Source organism: Euleptes europaea, chromosome 20 (genome assembly GCF_029931775.1).
Source record: "Euleptes europaea isolate rEulEur1 chromosome 20, rEulEur1.hap1, whole genome shotgun sequence".
In the NCBI taxonomy this organism is placed as follows: Eukaryota; Metazoa; Chordata; class Lepidosauria; order Squamata; family Sphaerodactylidae; genus Euleptes; species Euleptes europaea.
The window spans coordinates 10359123-10381050 of NC_079331.1; the positions used below are offsets into that span (position 1 = coordinate 10359123).

A 21928-nucleotide genomic window follows, 5' to 3' on the forward strand; every position below is an offset into this window, starting at 1 on the left:
CCACTGTAAAAGGTAGTCTGGATCATACCCAATATGTACAAATTTGACCCCACCAAAAAATCTGCAGGTGAATTCCACCATGGGAATTTGCACTATGAAAGCCCCCACCCACCCAAATAATTGAATAAATTCATTATAGTGCAAAGAGTTTTCTCACTTTTGTTATTCAAGCTACGGTAAGTCAAACATACAAGATGGCAATGCTTACTATGTTCAATTTTTAAATGCTTTAAATACAGGTTTAAAAAAAAGAGAAGACGACGACGACAAAGACGAGGACGATGAAGATGATGAAGACGAAGAGGAAGAAGAGTTGGTTTTTATATGCTGACTTTCTCTACCACTTAAGGAAGAATCAAACCGGCTTACAATCACCTTCCCCTCCCCACAACAGACACCCTGTGAGGTAGATGGGGCTGAGAGAGCTGAGACTAGCCCAAGGACACCCAGCTGGCTTCGTGTGTAGGAGTGGGGAAACCAACCCGGTTCACCAGATTAGCCTCCGCCACTCATGTGTAGGAGTAGGGAAAACCAACCTGGTTCACCAGATTAGCATCCGCCGCTCATGTGGAGGAGTGGGGAATCAAACCCGGTTCTCCAGATCAGAGTCCACCGCTCCACTCTTAACCACGACACCACGCTGGCTCTCAGAGAGAGAGAGAGAACATCATTCAGATTGCAAGAAGCCGACTGTAGTAGCTCTAAATGTCTCCCACAGTTATGGACAGATGATGTAGTTATGGGATAAATCATGCCATACCTGAGGATTGTGGCGGACAGGGCTGGCAGGGTTCTCCAAATGCAAAGTCCGTGCTGGCACAACAGCATTCCGATTTAGTAACCGCTCCAGCTAACGGTTTAACACATTGACCTCTCTTGTATTCACCGTAGCATGTGCTTCGCATATGTGTATCTAAATAAGAAAAAGAATTACCCGTCAGATTCCCAACAGACAGCAACAAAAACGATAACGCCTCATGATGTGAAACTGCCTTCTACTGACTCGGATCTCAGTCTGTCAAGGCCGGTATTGTCTACTCGGACTGGCAGCTGCTCTCCAGGGTGTCAGGCAGAGGCCTTTCACGTCACCTACCTGCCTAGTCCCTTTAACTGGAGATGCCAGGGACTGAACCTAGGACCTAAGGGATTTTTTTATTCAGAAGTAACCCTCTCTAAGTTCAACTGGCTTTACAACAGCTCGTATTAAAACTGCACCTCTAGAGTAGGCATCTGAAGCCCAATACTGAGGGCTTGGAGGACACCTGTCTCATCATTTACCATACTCTCAATCAGAGGTGCGTGCGCATTCACACACACACACCGGTCCTTCTTTCCCCTTAACTCAACCTAACCGTGAAGAAGAAGAGTTGGTTTTTATATGCTGAATTTCTCTACCACTTAAGGCAGGATCAAACCGGCTTACAATCCCCTTCCCTTCCCCTCCTCAGAACAGACACCCTGTGAGGTCGGTGGGGCTGAGAGCGCTGTGACTAGCCCAAGGTCACCCAGCTGGCTTCATGTGGAGGAGCGGGGAAACAAATCCAGTTCACCAGATTATCCTCCACCGCTCATGTGGAAGAGTGGGGGAATCAAGCCCGGTTCTCCAGATCAGACTCCACCGCTCCAAACCACCGCTCTAAACCACTACACCACGCTGGCTCTCCACACTGTGGAAAACAATAATTGCAGCCAATAAATGGAAAATAAATGGAATTTTCCAATAAATGGAAAACATTTAACGTCTTTGGGATAGTTATGTACAAAAAGTCTTTAAAAGTATTAATTCAGATTGAGGGAGGCTAACTCGAACCAATACTGGATAATCCAGGGTTGCAGAACAAGTGAAAAGCATTGTCAGAAGTAATTTCGCTTCGCTTTAGCTGTTTCATTTTGACCAGAGATACAACCTGTCTGAACATTTCACACTCTGCTTAATAAAGCAATCCTGCTTCCTCACTTTGCCAGCCTGTCAAAAGCTCAAAACGCAAAGGGAAGCCGGTTTGGCTTGGCCGATATCCACTAATGAATCAAAACCTCTGGAAATACGAGAGGCGTACAATGTTTTTCTAAATATATGCATTTGGGGGGGAAGACTGTTGATTCATCGATAACATTGTCCATTGTATGGGGGTGGGGGTGGTACAACTTTTGAAACAATGGACAATGATGAACAAAATAAACACGGCCCCAGAAATATAATCAGGTGGGATCCAGCAACGCTGCCCCATGCATGGGAATGAAATTCACCTCTGCTGGCCATGGGAGAATACTTTTTGAACTTCACTCCCCGCCACTAGTAACAGGAGCTGGGGGTATCGGCAGCCGTTGTCATGACCCTTTCTTACCGTATCAACAGTGCACGGGTTGGCCCGTTCCAATCATGAAAGCAACAACGGAAAAAGTCACCTAGAGACTGGAAAGGGGCGTCTGCAATATCTGGGAGGCTCTTTTGGTGTGCTTGAAAGTGAATTAAACAGCAACAAAATGAAAAGGGACCCGGATCAGCAGGGGAAGGACTGGGCATGCTCTAGGAGGGCAGCAAGTGGAAACTAGCCTTTTCACGTGGTGACTTCCAGACTCCTGGAAGATTTCCAAATTGTTTCTTTCCCCACAGGCTTCCAAGTTTGTCCCCTCCAATGCTAATATTCAGTCGTGGGTTTTCCACAAACACAGCAAAACCGAAGGGTTTTCCGCACAGCGTTGCTGCATCGATCCTGCCCCCATACTGCTTCAGTTCACCCCTTTGTTTACCCCTAACGTTGGCAAATTTTTCATAGTATTACTTTTGTAAAACTTTCACCTGACAAAACTTTCACCTGACAAAGAAGGGGTGGGACCGCGGTTGGCTTCCGGCACCACATCCTCCCCCTGTTCCTCTTCTGGACATCTATTGTGAACCTTCGAGCTATTCCAAATTTAGGGGGAGGGGCTGTGGCCCAGTTTGGAGAGCATCTGCTTGGCATGCAGAAGGACCCGGGTCCAATCCCCGGCATCTCCAGTTAAAGGGACTAGGCAAGTAGGTGATGTGAAAGACCTGGAGAGCCGCTGCCGGTCTGAGTAGACAATACTGACCTTGATGGACCAAGGGTCTGACTCAGTATAAGGCAGCTTCATGGGGATAGGCCATGGCTCAGTGGTAGAGTATCTGTTTGGCATGCAGAAGGTCCCAGGTTCAATCCCCGGCATCTCCAGTTAAAGGGACTAGGCAAGTAGGTGATCAGAATGAAATTCAAGGATAATTGGGGGGGGGGGAGCTGTGGCTCAGTGGTAAAGCATCTGCTGACATGCAGAAGGTCCCAGGTTCAATCCCCGGCATCTCCGTTTAAAGGGACTAGGCAAGTAGATGATGTGAAAGCCCCCTGCCTGAGACCCTGGAGAGCCGCTGCCAGTCTGAGTAGACATTACTGACTTTGATGGACCAAGGGTCTGATTCAGTATAAGGCACCTTCATGTGTTCGTGTGTTTAAGACCCCTCGAAGGCTCGGTGTTGAATTGTTGGTCAGCGTGATGAGTCCCTCTTACCAACACACACGCGTCCATCCAGGCCAACAGCAAGGCCAGGGAAGCACTCGCATCTGAAGGAGCCCTCGGTGTTCACGCAGCGGCCATTCATGCATATCCCAGGAGTTTCACACTCATCAATATCTGCCAAAGAACAAGAGAGGCTTCATCAGAAATTAAAAATAAAAGAGTACATTCCATGTCTATTCTATATTAGGGATGGTTTCAAATATCTCAGCCCTGCTGCTTCTGGAGCCTCGAGTCTCAGCAAGGGAGGCTGGCCTAGGGTTGCCAGCTCCAGGTTGGGAAATACCTGGAGATTTTTGGAGCACAGCCTGAGGAGGGTGGGGTTTTTTATTATTGTTTTATGTTATTAATTGGTGAAAAAGAAAAAAACAAAGAAAAGTGATATTTAAACAATAAACAATTACAACCAAAATACTGAAGAAAAAAGAGAAATAAAAAGAAAAAACAATTGTTGTTTCTTTTTGATACATTATTTTGATTACATTATTAAAACATAGATTGAAACAACAAAAAGAAAACATACACACAGAAAAATAATAATAATAATAATACATCTTAAAGATTAATAGACCCCTTTCCCACACACCCCATGATTGGGAGCAGAGCCTGAGGAGGGTGGGGTTTGTGAAGGGACTTCAGTGCCATAGAGTCCAATGGCCAAAGCGGCCATTTTCTCCAGGGGAACTGATCTGTATTGGCTGGAGATCAGTTGTAATAGCAGGAGCTACATTGCTTGTGCTAGAATGGACTGTTCATAGTCGTTTCTGACTGAAAAAAGTTTGTGTATGGACTTTTATATAGCATAGGATCACTTCGTATAGTATAGGATCACACCATTGGTTTCATTGGTTTTGTTATTTGCTTGCAGTTAAGTCTTTGAGTGTATTTGCACTGTTGTTTAAGATTTCTTTAATAATAGATATAGTTTAATTAATGCTGTTTCCTCCATTTTTCCATAGTATCCATACGTAACTTCTTGGCTTATTACCTGGAGGCTGGCAACCCTAGGCGGACTACAAATAAAATTTTGACACCCCCATCTCCATTTTGATTTCAGTTGTTCCCCCTGGAACAAATCAAACCCACGATTCTTTTACGCTTTCTGTTTGCTTACATCAAACCTCTGGGAATCATCACCATGCGGATGTCACCCTATGAGCATTAGGGATGGTGGATGCACAAGATAATCCGTTTCGGAGAAACAGTGTGCCTTACAACCCTTTATGACATTTTCCGAGACCCTGGACTTCCTTGGTGGTCTCTCATCCAAATACTAACCAGGGCCGACGCTGTTCATGGCGACCCGGTGGGGTTTTCAAGGCAAGAAAGGTTCAGAGGTGGTTTGCCACTGCCTGCCTCCGCAAAGAGACCCTGGACTTCCTTGGAGGTCTCCCATCCAAATACTAACCAGGGTTGACCCTGCTTATGGCGGTGGGTTTTTTTTCCCCAAGGCAAGAGACGTTCAGAGGTGGTTTGCCACAGCCTGACTCTGCAAAGAGATCCTGGACTTCTTTGGTGGTCTCCCATCCAAATACCAACCAGGGCCGACCCTGCTTAGCTTCTGAGATCCGATGAGATTGGGCTAGCCTGGGCCATCCAGGTCAGGGCTCAGAAGCCGATATTCCAAAAATATTGTTGGATTCTGGGTGCTTCTGGACTCGAATCTAACTCTTCATGATTTTACCTTTCGTCTGCAATGCTGCGCGGTACAACACATTCTATGGCACATACATATATTGAATACCAACCGGCCCTTGAATTTGGATGGTGACTTATTCAATGCTTTTTTTGGGGGGGGGGGGGAACGAACTGCATCCCAGCTGGAAGCAGGAATATTTTTCCCCCCTGATATGGTTATCATGGTAGCTTTTCTAAAATTGAGAAGGAAAGAAGGGGATATTTTTAAAATACTGTGTGGGAGGGTGTGCAATGTTCAACAATGTAATCACACCCCAGCAGCTCTCTTTAGCATACACAACCATCAGCCTGTGCGACATTTTCTTCCGTTTCCCCCCTTCAAACCTTAAAAGGGCAAGCGGAGAACAAAACACCTCTGCGTTTGACTTAGCTTGTGTTGTTTGGCACAAAACGCAGCCTCGCTAGTCCAAGAATCTGCGTTTAAACTGTATTTTAAAACAGATATTATTATAAGTATATCTATATTGTGTTAACTTCCAGTCGGTTGCTCTGGGCCACACACAAGCAAACAAATGGTTTCGTCGTTCCTCACTTGGTGCTTATAAAGAACAAGGAACGTTATTTTAAGTTGTCCTTTCTGCCCCCGACTAAGAACTAAATGGGGATTTTAAAATCTGAAAAATCCAATTTCGTGGGGTTGAACAAGATGCAACAGGGGCACTAGGGTTGCCAACCTCCAGGTACTTAGTACAGGAGCGAAACAATACCTAAACAAAGTGCAAATAGATTTATAAACAGCTACGTGCAATTACATACAGTATGAGACATTATATACACAAAAAGACCTACAAAAAGTCATTCATAGCTAACCGGTTAGCTATTTAGCAACTAGTAAATCGTACTATTGTATTTCCACACTGAGCTTCCTTACCCTTCTTGGGACCGGCATCTGAATGTTACCCATGGCGGGACATATATTATAACCTACAATTTGGAAATAAAAACTAGGTAGAAAATGCTGCAAGATGCCTTTTGAAGGACTGAAGAAGAATTGTTAAATTGCCAAGAATTTGAAACGGCCGTATCCTCCATTACTTTTGGCATCCATTGTACTACATGAGATTAGTCTGTGGAAGAAGAACGTGTACCCTGCTTTTGGGACATTTAAAAATATGAATGTCTATGAATGACTTTTTGTAGGTCTTTTTGTGTATATAATGTCCCATACTGTATGTAATTGCACGTAGCTGTTTATAAAGCTATTTGCACTTTGTTTAAGTATTGTTTCGCTCCTGTACTAATTTCCAAATCTGTTGATAACTGTACAGTGGTGTCTATTTTCTCCTCAACCTCCAGGTACTAGCTGGAGATCTCCCGCTATTACAACCGATCTCCAGCCGATAAGAGATCAGTTCCCCTGGAGAAAAGGGCTGCTTTGGCAATTGGACTCTATGGCATTGGAGTCCCTCCCCTCCCTCCTCAGGCTCCACCCCCAAAACCTCCCACCGATGGCAAAGAGGGACTTGGCAATCTTAAGGGGGACCCGTGCTTATTCTTCATATGTCTACTCCATTCACAGACCCATTTACCTGAAATAATATTTCCCCCCACATACGCCATCAAGAAAAAGAGGGGGCAGTTTTAAATCAGCACACAAGTTACAGTTACACGTGATAATTTAAAAAAAAAACACCTTTGGGTATAACCTTTTGAAGGAGATCATTTTCAGAGGAAATATGGTATAAAGCAGGGGTGGCCGGGGCCTACTGTTTACATAGGTGAGGGGAGAGGAGCCTTTTCATCAGGAAAAGAGGACATAGTAGATTAGTAATGAGTTAATACTCGGATCTTTTCATTATTCTGGCTGTTTGTCACAGTGTACATGGATGTGAGAAAGAAAGGGGGGGAGACAGTAGGAGGAGAAGAAATCATATAACAGACATGTCCCCTTTCCTCCTTCCACCCATTCTGTGCCATCTTGGCTGGGGTTCTTCCCAGTGTGCCTACTGGAGATCCTTTTAATGAGAGATGCCAGAGCCTGAACCTATGGCTTTGTGCATGCAAGTGTGCATGTGCTGTACCAATTATCCATGGCTTCTTCCTTGAAGAGCAAAGAATCTATCCCTCGCCCTCCCTTTCTTCAGAACCTCCTAAGAACATAAGAAAAGCCCTGCTTGATCAGACCAAGGGCCATCAAGTCCAGCAGTCTATCCACACAGGGGCCAACCAGGTGCCTCGAGGAAGCCCACAAACAAGACGACTGCAGCAGCATTTATCCTGCCTGTGTCCCACAGCACCTAATATATTAGGCATGCCCCTCTGATCCTGGAGAGAACAGGTCTGCATCGTGACTAGTATCCATTTTGACTAGTAGCCATGAATACCCCTCTCCTCCATGAACATGTCCGCTCCCCTCTTAAAGCCCTCCAAGACGACCTCTCTGATGCATCTGAGGTGCCGTGCCTCAGTGTACCCTGGGAAACCTCGTACCAGTTAAAAGCAGGGAAGAAGAAAGATTCTCACTCTCTCTGGCCCCTGGCCCAGCCTGTTTGGGTTGGGCTGGTGACAGTGGGACTGGCACAGTACAACAGGGGAGAAGGAGAAGAAGAAGAAGAGTTGGGTTTTAAATGTTGGCTTTCTCTACCACTTAAGGTAGAATCAAACTGGCTTACAATCACCTTCACTCCCCACAACAGACACCCTGTGAGGTGGGTGGGGCTGAGAGAGCTCTAAGAGAACTGTGACTAGCCCAAGGTTACCTAGCTGGCTTCATGTGGAGGAGTGGGGAATCAAACCCAGTTCTCCAGATCAGAGTCCACCGCTCCAAACCACCGCTCTTAACCACTACGCCACGCCAGGAAGAACAATAAATTTAAAGAAGTTCAATAATGTGTTCATCTCTAATATTGATCTGTTTAGCTTCAAAAGGCCACCCAAGAAACATTATAACGTTCATTATTGGCAGACAGATGCTCACCTCTGCAATAACGGCCGTCTGAAGCTAGCTGGAAACCAGGTTTGCAAATGCACTTGAAGCTCCCGTCTTCATTGATGCACATGCCATTGAGACACATATTCCGTATGCTGCATTCATCCATATCTACAAAATTGTGTGCATGCACACACATACAAAAAACAAACAAACAGACATTCACCACAATGTTATAGCTCACAATTCCAGTATTTCAGATGATCTAATATGTCCTAGCAGAAGGATACCAATGACTGGTCTTGAAAGGTATGGTGGTTTGGGGGGGGGGGGTTTAACAGCTGCCCAGAAGAGAGAAATTTAAGGGGTCTTGGCTTATGCCGTCTCTGTCCCTTCCAAAAACTCTTCTTGGTCTGCCAACAGAAGCCTTCTTGGGTCAAGAGTTGTTTTACTCTGGTTTCCTGCTTTGGTTTTATCCTGAGTAAAATTTATGTTTTTATTAACCTAAGCTTTGGCCCACTGGATATTTGTGTCCTGCCTCCATATGTTTCGATGTTGCGTCATTTAAAATGTTTTGATTTGATTACTCGTAACGTTTTTTGTGTCACCCCTCTACTGCTCAAGGCATGTTACAGATTAAAACTGGATCGTGAAAAAAATCTCAAAATCCATAGAATTATCAATTCACAATTTGACATGTAGACCTTCCTTTTTGTGGGGGAAAAAAATCTGATAAGCTTTTTCCCCCTGTGGATTAAACAAGCTACTGATGGAGACAGCTCATAAAACAATGTTTTGCCGTTCCAGGCACATGGAACCCAAGGATAATCCGCTGAAATGCTCCGAAATGCTTCTTTAAAGTGATCGTTACGATTCAGTTAGCGCAATAAATTAATATCTATGTCTGTGCTGAAGATAATTGGAATCAGATTTATGCAGAGAAAAGGAAATAATTAACATGCAGTCAGAATGTAGGGAAGCAAACTTGCATAAATGGTGTTTTAGAAGTCTAAGAGAAAGGCAGGGCGAAGATAGAACGGTGGCTACTAGCCATACCAACAAGTAGTCTGACTTCCATGTCCAGACAGAGGAGGAGGAGAAGAAGAAGACGAGGAGGAGTTGGTTTTTATATGCTGACTTTCTCTACCACTTAAGGGAGATTCAAACCGGCTTACAATCACCTTCACCCTTTGGGGTAGGTGGGGCTGAGAGAATGTGACTTGCCCAAGGTCACCCAGCTGGCTTCATGTGTAGGAGTGGGGAAACAAATCCACTTCACCAGATTAGCCTCCGCCGCTCGTGCGGAGGAGTGGGGAATCGAACCCGGTTCTCCAGATCAGAGTCCACCGCTCCAACCACCGCTCTTAACCACTACACCACGCTGGCTCTGCACAGAACTGGGAGCCTGTTGCTTCGGCATTCCCTGTTGTCCTAACTGCCCCTTTGGGAAAAAAAAACACAATCTCTTCTCTCTCTTGCAGTTATTAACCTAATCGGGCAGCCGAAACAGAGTTCAAAAAGAAGGTCACGTCTTGGGGGGGGCGTACATGCCCAACTCCTACTGTCTTCCGTCCTCTACTGTACGCCCTTACGCAAGCACGCAGTTGAATCTGAGCACGGAAAACTGGGCTGTGATGGTGCAACAGGCAATTACTTCGAGAAGCTGATGCAACGCAATACGCTCGCAGACGTTTTTTGGCAGCCCTCTTCAGGGAATGAAAAATGTTTTAGCAGATCGTCCCTCTGTACTGTACAGCGTCTTATTACTGTTAACGCATGGGGAGCTGGTCTGGGAAGGAGGCGGGGGAAAGAAGACAGAATGAAGCGCTGCGACGGGTTTCCAGATGGATATGGATGTGCAGCTTTGATATCCAAAGGCAGCCTGGATTTTTAACCGTCGTCCCCCCCCCCCCGCCGCAAAAAGGAAGAAATACTAATAACTGAAGGATCTGCCCCTACCAAGGATAAACAATTTACCAGCAGTCTTTACTGCTAGATCACGGCGACATTAAACATTCAGGTCCCACACAATGTCACAGGTAATATATTGGAGGAGGAGGGAGAGGGAGAGGGAGAAGAGTTGGTTTTTATATGCCGACTTCCTCCACCACTCAAAGAAGAGTCAAACCGGCTTACAATCACCTTCCCTTCCCCTCCCCTCCCCACAACACATACCCTGTGAGGTAGGTGGGGCTGAGAGAGTGCGACTAGCCCAAGGACACCCAGCTGGCTTCGTGGGTAGGAGTGGGGAAACCAACCCAGTTCACCAGATTAGCCTCCGCCGCTCACGTGGAGGACTGGGGAATCGAACCCGGTTCTCCCGATCAGAGTCCACCGCTCCAAACCACCCCTCTTAACCACGGCGCCACGCTGGCTATTTACTAAAACTTTCATCTCCTGTTCTTTCCCTCGTGGTTCAAGGTGGCTTACGATAATAGCCAAAAACATTTAAACTTAAAGCCAAAAATAAAATAAAATAGGAAACCCCGAATCTCTTCCCGGTCCACCCTTTAAGAGATGCCTGCCGTTCAAGCCCCCTCAAAAGCCGGGGTAAACAGGTGGGCCTTGCAGTGCTGACTGATGATCGCCGAGGAGTGGGGCCCAACCCTCTTCAGGAAGCCACGACGGAAAAGGCCACGGGCTCTGGTTGATGTCAGATGGGCAACCCTTGGTTGGAGAACAGTCAACAGGTGGCTTGCCTGGTTACCGTAGCTGGTGTAGAGGGGAAGGCACGGCAACGACTCTCCTGGGCACTTACATTCTTCGTCAGACAAAAAATAATTTAGGATTTTTTTTAAAAAAAAGTTTAGCAATCCCAAATAGGAATTTTGGCATTCAACCTTCGAGCTGAATCACCGAACCGTTCTGCCAAAAAATGCTTCTATGACCAGCACTCGGATTATTATTTTGTTTGCGCGAATGAGCACATCATAGAAAACCCTTTGAAGGAGTCTGCGAGGTATGGTAAAAGAGGAATCTCTCTCTCTCTCTCTTTTTTTTTAAAGGCTGAGGGGTCTAGGAGGTAAGAATGAATCAAATGACGCTTACATTTTATCAGACACAATTACTTTAGGAATTGCGGTGTGAGTTGCAATAAGATCCTGTCAGGGATGTTGTTAAATGCACAATAGAAGAAGAAGAGAAGAAGAGTTCGTTTTTATATGCCGACTTTCTCAACCACTTAAAAGGTAAAGGTCCCCTGTGCAAGCACCGGGTCATTCCTGACCCACGGGGTGACGTCACATCCCGATGTTTCCAAGGCAGACTTTGTTTGCGGGGTGGTTTGCCAGTGCCTTCCCCAGTCATCTTCCCTTTACCCCCAGCAAGCTGGGTCCTCAGTTTACCGACCTTGGAAGGACGGAAGGCTGAGTCAACCTTGAGCCGGCAACCTGAAACCCAACTTCCATCGGGACTGAACTCAGGTCGTGAGCAGAGCTTGGACTGCAGTACTGCAGCTTAACACTCTGCACCACAGGGCTCTACCACTTAAGGGAGACTCAAACCAGATTACAATCACCTCCCCCTCCCCACAACAGACACCCTGTGAGGTAGGTGGGGCCGAGAGAGCTGCTCTTGCTAACTACAGACCGCTCTCCTAAGAGGTAGTTCTGACAGTGATTTAGTAGACACTCCTTTCTTGGCTCTCTCTTAAGTGGAAGAACGTTTTTTGGGGGGAGGGGGAGAGGGGAATGCTACCTGGATTGAAGATGGAATCCAGATGCAGGTTACTAAACTATGTTTTGGGTCTTCTTTAAAAGCTGCAGCCTTGGCTAGCAAACCATACAGAGGAACAAGCATACGTGTTCGCACAAAGACACAGGTGGATGGAAAGGCAAGGATAGAGAAGAAGGGGATCCTGACCTTCACAGTTTCTCCCATCGGCCGTCACATGGAAGCCAGCGTTGCAAACGCAGTGGAAGCTGCCGTCTGTGTTTATGCACCGACCGTTGTTGCAAATGCGGCCATTCTGCAAGCATTCATCAATATCTGAAACAGAACAAAACAGTAGCATATATCTGGTTAAGAACATAAGTAAAGCCCTGCTGGATCAGAACAAGGCCCATCAAGTCCAGCAGTCTGTTCACACAGTGGCCAACCAGGGGCCTCTAGGAAGCCCACCAACAAGTCGACTGCAGCAGCGCCATCCTGCCTGTGTTCCACAGCACCTCCTATAATAGGCATGCTCTTCTGATCCTGGAGAGAATAGGTATGCATCATGACTAATATCCATTTTGACTAGTAGCCATGAATAGCCCTCTCCTCCATTAACATGTCCACTCCCCTCTTCAGGCCTTCCAAGTTGGCAGCCATCACCACATCCTGGGGCAGGGAGTTCCACAATTGAACTATGCACTGTGTGAAGAAATACTTCCTTTTATCAAGTTTTGAACCTCTCACCCTCCAGCTTCGGCAGATGACCCTACATTCTAGCATTATGAGAGAGAAAAGTTTCTCCATGTCCACTCTCTCCATACCATGCATAATTTTATAGATCTTTATCATGTCTCCCCTTCAAAACCTAACTGGGTTTTTCCCCATTGGTTGCACCGCCATGCAGAAAGCAACATTTGCCTGGAAATTGCAAGCACGTACCAGCCAATGTTACATGGGAGAGATTGAAACACTCTGCAATCAAAATGATGCTACAGCGTATAACTCCGGCTGTGCCAGGATTGTTCCAACTAAAGTGAGCACACTTATCCACGCTGCCAGGCGTTTAAGTGGCATCAAACAGTCAGAACCCCTTGCTTGCTCCAACACCCCAGTTGGTAGTGGGTAGTCCAAAGGACAGCCAAGACATGTCCTGCTTTTGCCAAAAATAATCTATTAAACTGGGGTCAGATGAACATTCGCTTATTCTGAATGTCGTTGTCCCGCCTTGCGCAAAGACTTTGCCCAAGATGGCTATCGCCCAAATAAAATAGCTTGAAATGATTTAACAAAATGCCAACAATAAAATTCTCATAAAGTGGGAGGCAGGCTGTACAGCGCATGTTAAAATCCATTAGAGTGGGTTTAAAAAAAAAACCTGCCTAAAATTATGTAGGAAGAAGAAGAGTTGGTTTTATATGTTGACTTTCTCTACCACTTAAGGGAGGCTCAAACCGGCTTACGATCACCTTCCCTTCCCCTCCCCACAACAGACACCCTGTGAGGTAGGTGGGGCTGAGAGTGACTTGCCCAAGGTCACCCAGCTGGCTTCATGTAGAGGAGTGGGGAAACAAATCCAGTTCACCGCTCATGTGGAGGAGTGGGGGAATCAAACCCGGTTCTCCAGATCAGAGTCCACCGCTCCAAACCACCGCTCTTAGCCACTACACCATGCTGGCGCATAAAGCATCAGCCTAAAATCGCATCATGCTAAAAGCCTTGCGCAAGCTGCCTCCCAGCCTCAAATAAAGCCAACGTGACTAATAGAATGAAATAGTCACTTGTAAAAGTACCAGTAATTTCATCAAGCTTCTTCTGAAATTCGATCGTTGCCAGTTTATTAAATTCTTGAAGAGCGCAGGACTGCTGGCCAACTGGCTCGTATCAAGTTCTCCCTCCCATCTCTAACAGTACAGCTTACCCTGCGGCCTGATACCTTTATCCCAGTGGTTTCCGAAGTGGGCAGTACCACCCCCTGGGGGGCGGTGGGATTACCTAGGGGGGCACTAAGAGGCAAGGGGGCAGCAGGGGGGCGCTACAGGTGGACCCCTTCAACTGTGTGGTTTACTAATTTACAGTAGATCAAGCTATGGCACCATGCTGGCAAACTGGGTGGAAACTATCCGAATTTTCCCCCAGACTTTGAAGAGCTGGTACCACTGGATCAAGTTCATCAGTTTTGTGGAATAAATTTCAACTAAAAAAGTTTTAATTTGATTTTGAATAGATGTGCAATTAATTGTTACTGCTTTGAAATTTTATTGTTATTCTCCTCTTTAGTGCGTCATGCAAGCCCCTCTTTTGAATAATGCTCTTTATAAGATAGGGTAGGGGGGCACTGGGGGTTGAGTTTGTGGGACCAAGGAGGCAGTGGCCTGAAAAGTTTGGGAACCACTGCTCTAGGCTGAGCATTTTCCTCCCAGCAACAACTAATGATGTGAAGGGAGGAGGGGGGAAAACACACACAGTACAAAGAAATTGGGACACGGGGTAAGTTGGGCCACGCTTCCCAGGGGGTCAGGGAGCCGAAATGATGCATAATTTAACTCAATAGATACCATCGATCATATAATTCTAGAATGTTCGCTATATGAACGCACGCGTGAAAGATGGTGATCTACTCTACTAGCTACCAAAAGATCTCTGAGCAATGAACTGAAATGTCCATTTCTTTTGAATGATTCGATTCCTGAAATAAGTGAGAGGGTGGCTCAATTTCTCGCAGAAGTGCTTAAGATCCAAACTGCTTTTAATTAGTATCCTTCGTAATATCATAATCCATATGGAATATTACTGTATCTTCCCAACCTGCAGGGGGTTTTATCTGTATCCTGTTTGGACTCTTGTCTAAAGCATTGCAATGACAGGGACCCCAAGGCTACATTGTCAGTGGCAAGATTTGTTTCAGTCCTTATATCCCTCCAACACTAGATATATGCTGCTCAAGATCAATGGATCAAGGAGCTTCTAAGGGATAAAAGGTAAAAGGAAAGCATTGCAATTATGCCAGTAAAGGTATGTGTATGTGTGATGCATAATTCCTTACGTAAAGCAATGGTCCGGAAGGAGGTTTGTTAAAAAAAAAAAAAAAAAGACAGGCCGTTGCTCGCTTTGGGGTCATATCCTTTCCTTCCCTCCTCTTCTGAACCTTCAAATTATATCAGAGGTTCTTGTTTGCATATCCTTGGCCCATCTTCTAAGAGCTCTGCCGTGAAGCGGTTTGCAGGACTGTGGTTGCTTCCCTAGAGCCAACAATCCGACCCCAGCACTGGTGGTTTTCCTTCCAGGCTTTTTGGCAAAGGGGCGCTGCAACGCGGGGCCTCTCTCCTTCGCTTGCAGCCAGTGCTGCTTAGACTTGTTTTCTCTAGGCTTTGTCTTTTAATTCTTTGTTTCTCTTTCAGAGCTTCTTAATCCTGCAGAGATTTCTAGATCCTGTGCTTTCCCTATGCGTGTCCTTTATTGCGATTTTGTTGTTCAGACCAAACGTACAATTCCCCTAATTACTTCTTCAGCCTTCGAAATGTAAAGTCAACAGAAGATAATCACTGAATTCTGACTTCACCCACACTTTCGTTGTACAGCTACGCTTAATTCTCTGGCCACATACGCAGTATAAAATAAACCAGAGTTTTCCATCTAGGACCAGCTCTCTCTTTTACAAACAGAATTGGGGTAGGATTCCAGGTTCTTGATTCAGAGAAATACATGCCCTCAAGGGACACAAATATCTCAAGGGCCATATACTGCCCACTACTGTTCTACAGTTTCTTTTCCCCTCTGTCCAGATTTTCTCAAAGCAAGCTTTGATTGTAAGGTTGGACACCATACGCATGTACATAAGAACATAAGGATGGCCATACTAGATCAGACCAAGGTCCATCAAGTCCAGCAGTCTGTTCACACAATGGCCAACCAGGTGCCTCTAGGAAGCCCACAAACAAGACAACTGCAGCAGCACCGTCCCGCCTGTGTTCCAAAGCACCGAATATAATAGGCATGCTCATCTGATCCTGGAGAGAATAAGTATGCATCATGTGCACCATTTGTAATGCAATCCTAACCACAGTTCTGTTGGCATCAATGCCGAGGGTGCCAAGTTGTTTTCTGTTGCCCCAGAAGGTCGGACCAGAACCAACGGGTTGAAATTAAATCAAAAGAGTTTCCGTCTAGACATTAGGAAGAATTTTCTAACAGTCAGAGCGGTTCCTCAGTGGAACAGGCTTCCTCGGGAGGTGGTAAGCACTCCTTCCCTGTAGGTTTTTAAGCAGAGATTAGATGGCCATCTGTCAGCAATGCTGATTCTATGACCTTAAGCGGATGATGAGAGGGAGGGCATCTAGGCCCTCTTCTGGGCATGGAGTAGGGGGGTCACTGGGGGTGTGGGGGAGGAAGTAGTTGTGAATTTCCTGCATTGTGCAGGGGTTGGACTAGATGACCCTGATGGTACCTTCCAACTCTATGATTCTAATGGGCTTAGAAGGGTGTAACTATGCTTAGGATTGCACCATTGATCTTTCATCCTTTGGAACAGTCACCATCTTTCTCCCCATTTTCCCATCCACACATACTTGTACCGTACATGGCGGTAGATTTCAATTGTAAACCACTCTGGGAAGTTCAAAAAATGTGTAACTTGGACAAAAATTCTAGTAAATGTTGGTATTGTGATTCAGCTGGCGCAGATCTTCTACACATGTGGTGGAGCTGAAGTAGAGTCCAAACATGCTGGACGAAAGTGATTGAAATCATATCCAAAGGCCTTGAAATTGTTATTCCAGTAAGACCGGAAACAATTTTATTAAATTATTTCCCAAATAAACCAAAGGCTATTCGAGTTATGTTTTTCCACATACTAACAGTTGCTAGAACAAATCTTGCGAGATATTGGAAAAGCAATAAATTCCCCGATTTAAATAATTGGCTTGATAAAGTTAAAGAAACCTATGCTTTAATTAAGTTGACATATTATAATAAAGACAAAAATACGGAAGAACTGGATGCTCGCTGGAATGTAACAATCTCAAAGATGGAAAAAAACACTCCAGTGTGTAAATTGCAGAGAGGGAGTGATGTAATAATCATCGGATTTCAGATAAATAATAGCGTATTGTTTGGCTCACTGGTATGGACATTTTAGTTATATTAGCAGCACGGTTTTAGTTTATTTTCAAGAATTTCTAGTATGTGTATTTTAGTAAGGTTATATTCCCATTTTTATTGCTATATTCTAATTTTCTCTAAATAAAACAAAAATGTAAACCACTCTGGGAGGCAATGTGACTGAAAAAACACCAAAGTCTCTTTATCCGTCACATTAAATAAATGAATAATTTACACAGAAGTGTACCTCGGCATTCTGTCCTCATCAAGGTACTCTGGTAGCCAGGACGACACTGGCAAATGTAAGATCCTTGCGTGTTTACACAGTCTCCGCCAATACAGGGATTTCTTTCACACTCATCGACATCTGAAACATAGATAGTATTTTTTTTCTTTAGTAAGCCATTCGTTTGGCAGGCCTGGAAGGCAAAACAGCTGTACAAAAATAAAATAAATAAATAAAATAAACTGTGTTATGCAACACTCAAACTTTAGGAATATTTATTTTCCCCGTCAATGTCGTTCTATGTTATACAACGTTCTTGTTGGAAAATTCCATACACCAGGTCTGGGAACATATGCTGCAGTGTTTCCTTAGACAAATAAAGGCTTACCCAGGTGACCCTCCAAAACACACCTCAACCACACCACTTTCTTTCACACTAAACTTCAAGAAAGTCCCTAGACACACTATATCAAACCTCCATAGAACAGAATAGACTAACAAATTTCAGCACAGGATAATATACAGTTTAACTTCTGGACTATAAACAAGAGATTCACATGGACATGTTAAGAGACGTGTTTGAGAAGGAGAAAGAGGAGGAGGAGAAGGAGAAGGAGAAGAAGGAGGAGGAGGAGAAAGAGAAGGAGGAGGAGGAGTTGGTTTTTATATGCCGACTTTCTCTACCACTTAAGGACGCATCAAACCGGCTTACAATCACCTTCCCTTCCCCACAACAGACACCCTGTGAGGGAGGTGGGGCTGAGAGCTGTGACCAGCCCAGGGTCACCCAGCTGGTTTTGTGTGTAGGAGTGGGGAAACAAATCCAGTTCACCAGATCAGCCTCCGCCACTCATGTGGAGGAGTGGGGAATCAAACCCAGTTCTCCAGATTCAGAGTCCACAGCTCCAAACCACCACTCTTAACCACTACACCACGTTAAGGGACATGCTTGAGAAGGGGAGATTGTTTTTAACAATCTGTTAAAAAATCTGTTAAAATCTGTTTAAAAAAAAACACAATCTGTTAAAAACACAGAGGAAGAAAAGTCCCTGTGAAGGTGGAATCATTGTGGTGGGAGACAGCTTCACTTGTATTCTCTATTGTGAACCAAAATATAGTAAAAATAAATATTATATGCGGGGTGGTATTTCAGAAAACTGTAATTTTTTAAAAGCTATGGAAATCAAGGAGGGGAAAATCACATACCGATGCATTCCCCTCGAAGATCCAGTTCAAATCCTTTTTTACATTCACACCGATAACTTCCAGGTGTCGGGATACAGCGTCCATTAATGCAGAGGTTTTGATACAACTGGCAGAAGTTCACTCGAGGTGGAGTGACATTGACCGGTAAAACGCCTGAAATAAAGAATTAAATGAGAAAAGGTCAAAATCCTACCAAGTTCAGTAACGAGAACTAAATTTGACACGTACCAGTGGTAAGAACCGTATTGCGACTCTTACGGGGTAGCGGTATTGAAGCAAAGTTTATCCGGCTACACACACACATGCACAACCACCCTTTAGCCACAAGAGGAGTTCTCAAAGCATTCTCAAGATGACAGATTCGTACGCAACACATCTAAAACTAAAGCCTTCTGCTCTTCTGCCATCTCACCCAGGATTGAATAGAGATCTGGGATTCCTGTCTCATTACCAATGCTGATTTCTCCACACCTACTACCCCTCTGCATATCACACCTAACCCAATCACGCCTGCTAATGTCATTTACTTGCTTTTGACTTTTACACTCTTCTCTGCTTAAGGACAGATGGACTGACATTCTCTACTTAAGGATGGAGGGACTGACATTTTAGCTGTATCCGAAGAAGTGAGCCGTGGCTCATCCTGCCAGAAATGTTGTTAGTCTTTAAGGTGCTACTGGACTCTTGCTCTTTTCTACCACTGTTGACAGACTAACATGGCTACCCGTCGTGATCTATCTCACACAGGGGTTTGTAACAGCGGTGCCAACCTAGGCAAAGTTACACCCTCCAGAATACATTTGAACTCAACAGGGAAGCACCTGGGATTTTGCATGAAGAAGAAGAAGAGTTGTTTTTTATATAACGACTTTCTCTATTACTTAAGGGAGAATCAAACAACCACCTTCCCTTCCCCTCCCCACAACAGACACCCTGTGAGGTAGGTGGGGTTGAGAGAGCTCTAAGAGTACTGTGACTAGCCCAAGGTCACCCAGCTGGCTTCGTGTGTAGGAGTGGGGAAACAAATCCACTTCTCCAGATTAGCCTCCGCCACTCATGCGGAGGAGCGGGGAATCGAACCCGGTTCTCCAGATCAGAGTCCACCGCTCCAAACCACCGCTCTTAACCACTACACCATGCTGGGGTAAAAAAGATGAGGAAATTATAGCAGTCAAACAAACTTACTTTAAAAACAGGGAATGAAATGCAACAGCGGGTAAATATTGAACTCTGATTTATTTATTTTTACCTGTTGGTGGTCTACGAGATGGGACTGGAAAGTCTGGTGGATATACTGGTGGAGGATATATATCCGGTGGGAAAATCCCAGGAGGAATGCCAGGGACTTCTGGAACGCCGGGGATCGGGAATTCGGGTCTCACAGGCAGAGTACCGACAATACATAACTTGCGGTATTCCTCTGAAGAAGAAAAAACACACAGAGAAGTTTACCATTTTATCAAAAGTTCACTGTTTTATAAAGCAGCCTGCTGCAGTGCCGTAGCTTGAGGCTTATAACCCTGATTGTGAAAACATAGTTGTCAAGCACCTCATTCATATCAACTATTCTTCAGTAAAATGATCCGTTAAGTCTAAGCCAGCAGGGGCCGGACTGTCCTGTCTGCTAAGGCAACAGGTGGCAGGACTTTCTCCCCTCTAACTTCTGGCCCAGGTTGATGGAAGGGCCCTCCACCATTGGAGGAGGAAGAGGAAGAATTGGTTTTTATACCCCCTGTTTTCTCTGCCTTTTTAAAGGAGTCTCAAAGAGGCTTATAATCACCTTCCCTTCCCCTAACCACAACAGACACCTTGTGATGTAGCTGGGGCTGAGAGAGAGCTGTGGCTAGCCCAACGTCGCCCAGCAGGCTTCATGTGTAGGAGTGGGGAAACCAACCCAGCTCACCAGGTCAGAGTCCGAGGAGGAGGAGGAGGAGAAGGAGAAGAGTTGGTTTTTATATGATGGCTTTTTCTACCACTTAAGGAAGAATCAATCCGGCTTACGATCGCCTTCCCTTCCCCTCCCCACAACAACAGACACCCTGCGAGGAACACATGGTAGCACATGAAGCTGCCTTCTACTGAATCAGACCCTGGGTCCATCAAAGTCAGTATCGTCTACTCAGACCAGCAGCGGCTCTCCAGGGTCTCAGGCAGGGGTCTTTCACATCACCTACTTACCTAGTCCCTTTATCTGGAGATGCTGGGGATTGAACCTGGGACCTTCTGCATGCCAAGCAGATGCTCTACCACTGAGCCATGGCCTATCCCCATGAAGCTGCCTTCTACTGAATCAGACCTTTGGGCCATCAAAGTCAGTACTTTCTACTCAGACCAGCAGCAGCTCTCCAGGGTCTCAGGCAGAGGTCTTTCCCATCACCTACTTGCCTAGTCCCTTTAACTGGACATGCCGGGGATTGAACCTGGAACCTTCTGCGTGCCAAGCAGATGCTCTACCGCTGAGCCACGGCCCCTCCCCTAACGGGAGGTGGAGCTGAGAGCGCTCTAGGAGAGCGTTTTTCATTTCATTTATTACGGTCCTATGACCAGCATTATAAAAATACAAGAATGGACATCGTCAGCCTTGCCAAGAAAATCAAGGCAAATTTGGAAACAAACAAGAACACCATTAAAAAAGAGTATGACCGTTATTAAAATAAAATAAGCAGAATTTTAAAAAAGTACAGCTGCAATTGCCGAGCCCTACATATTAACATGCAGTATCTAGCAACATTGATCGAGACTTGAGGATTCTTGCCCGCTAACAAGTGGTCCACTTTAGTTTTGTCCGTTTCTCCAGAGAGTTTTTCTAGCAGAGGGTTAATCACTTTAATTCTAGCCTCCCTATAGAAGATACACTGTCACTAGCCCAAGGTCACCCAGCAGGCTTCATGTGGAAGAGTGGGGAAACCAACCCAATTCACCAGAGTAGAGTCTGGGGAGGAGGGGGAGAAGAAGAAGAAGAAGAGTTGGTTTTTGTACGCCGACGTTCTCTACCACTTAAGGCAGAATCAAACCGGCTTGCAATCACCTTCCCTTCCCCGCCCCACAACAGACACCCCTGCGAGGTAGGTGGGGCAGAGAGAGCTCTAAGAGAGGGACCTGGTAACCAGTGCCGGATTTAGATGTAGAGGGGTCCTAGGCTTGTGAGGCCCCTCCCAATCGCCCACCCTCACGGCTAGAAGAAGATGGAAGAGTGTTTTAAATAAAAATTCAGTGAAGCCGAGGAGGACGACGGGTCTTTAAAATCCCGCAATTCACCATTCCTCCTCTAAAAGACATAAGACGTTATTGGTAAATACTGTAATGGTGGGGGGGGGGGAAGCACAAATGTTAAAATTAACACTGCCGAAAACCTTTGCAATAACCGGACTTTGTAAACATTTTGTGGAATAAGCAGGAATTTTTAGGAAAATGAAATTGTGAGTTTACTGTTATACTCTTTAAAATACATACATTGTTTTAAAACTCTAAAATATAATACACATTGGCCGGAGGCCCCCTAGATTTCGAGGACCCAGGCTTCAGCCTTGCCAAGCCTATAGGTAAATCCGGCACAGCTGGTAACCCTAAATCTGGAGATCATTTCAAATTCCAGGAGATTTTCAGGCCTCACCTGGAGATTGGCAAGCCTACCTAAAATACGGCATCCT

At 45.4% G+C, this 21928-nt stretch overlaps 1 protein-coding gene across 1 annotated transcript in view; it reads right to left on the reverse strand.

Annotated features, from left to right (window-relative positions):
- The window catches only part of FBN1 (fibrillin 1), a 197789-nt gene that overhangs the window by 88668 nt on the left and 87193 nt on the right, over nucleotides 1–21928 (reverse strand). The window contains exons 10-16 of the mRNA XM_056865827.1: nucleotides 19528–19698; nucleotides 18279–18431; nucleotides 17094–17213; nucleotides 11957–12082; nucleotides 8144–8266; nucleotides 3523–3645; nucleotides 761–913 (exon numbers count right to left, since the gene is read on the reverse strand). Coding sequence (XP_056721805.1) covers nucleotides 761–913; nucleotides 3523–3645; nucleotides 8144–8266; nucleotides 11957–12082; nucleotides 17094–17213; nucleotides 18279–18431; nucleotides 19528–19698 — 969 coding nt within the window. The remainder of the gene's footprint in view (nucleotides 1–760; nucleotides 914–3522; nucleotides 3646–8143; nucleotides 8267–11956; nucleotides 12083–17093; nucleotides 17214–18278; nucleotides 18432–19527; nucleotides 19699–21928) is intronic.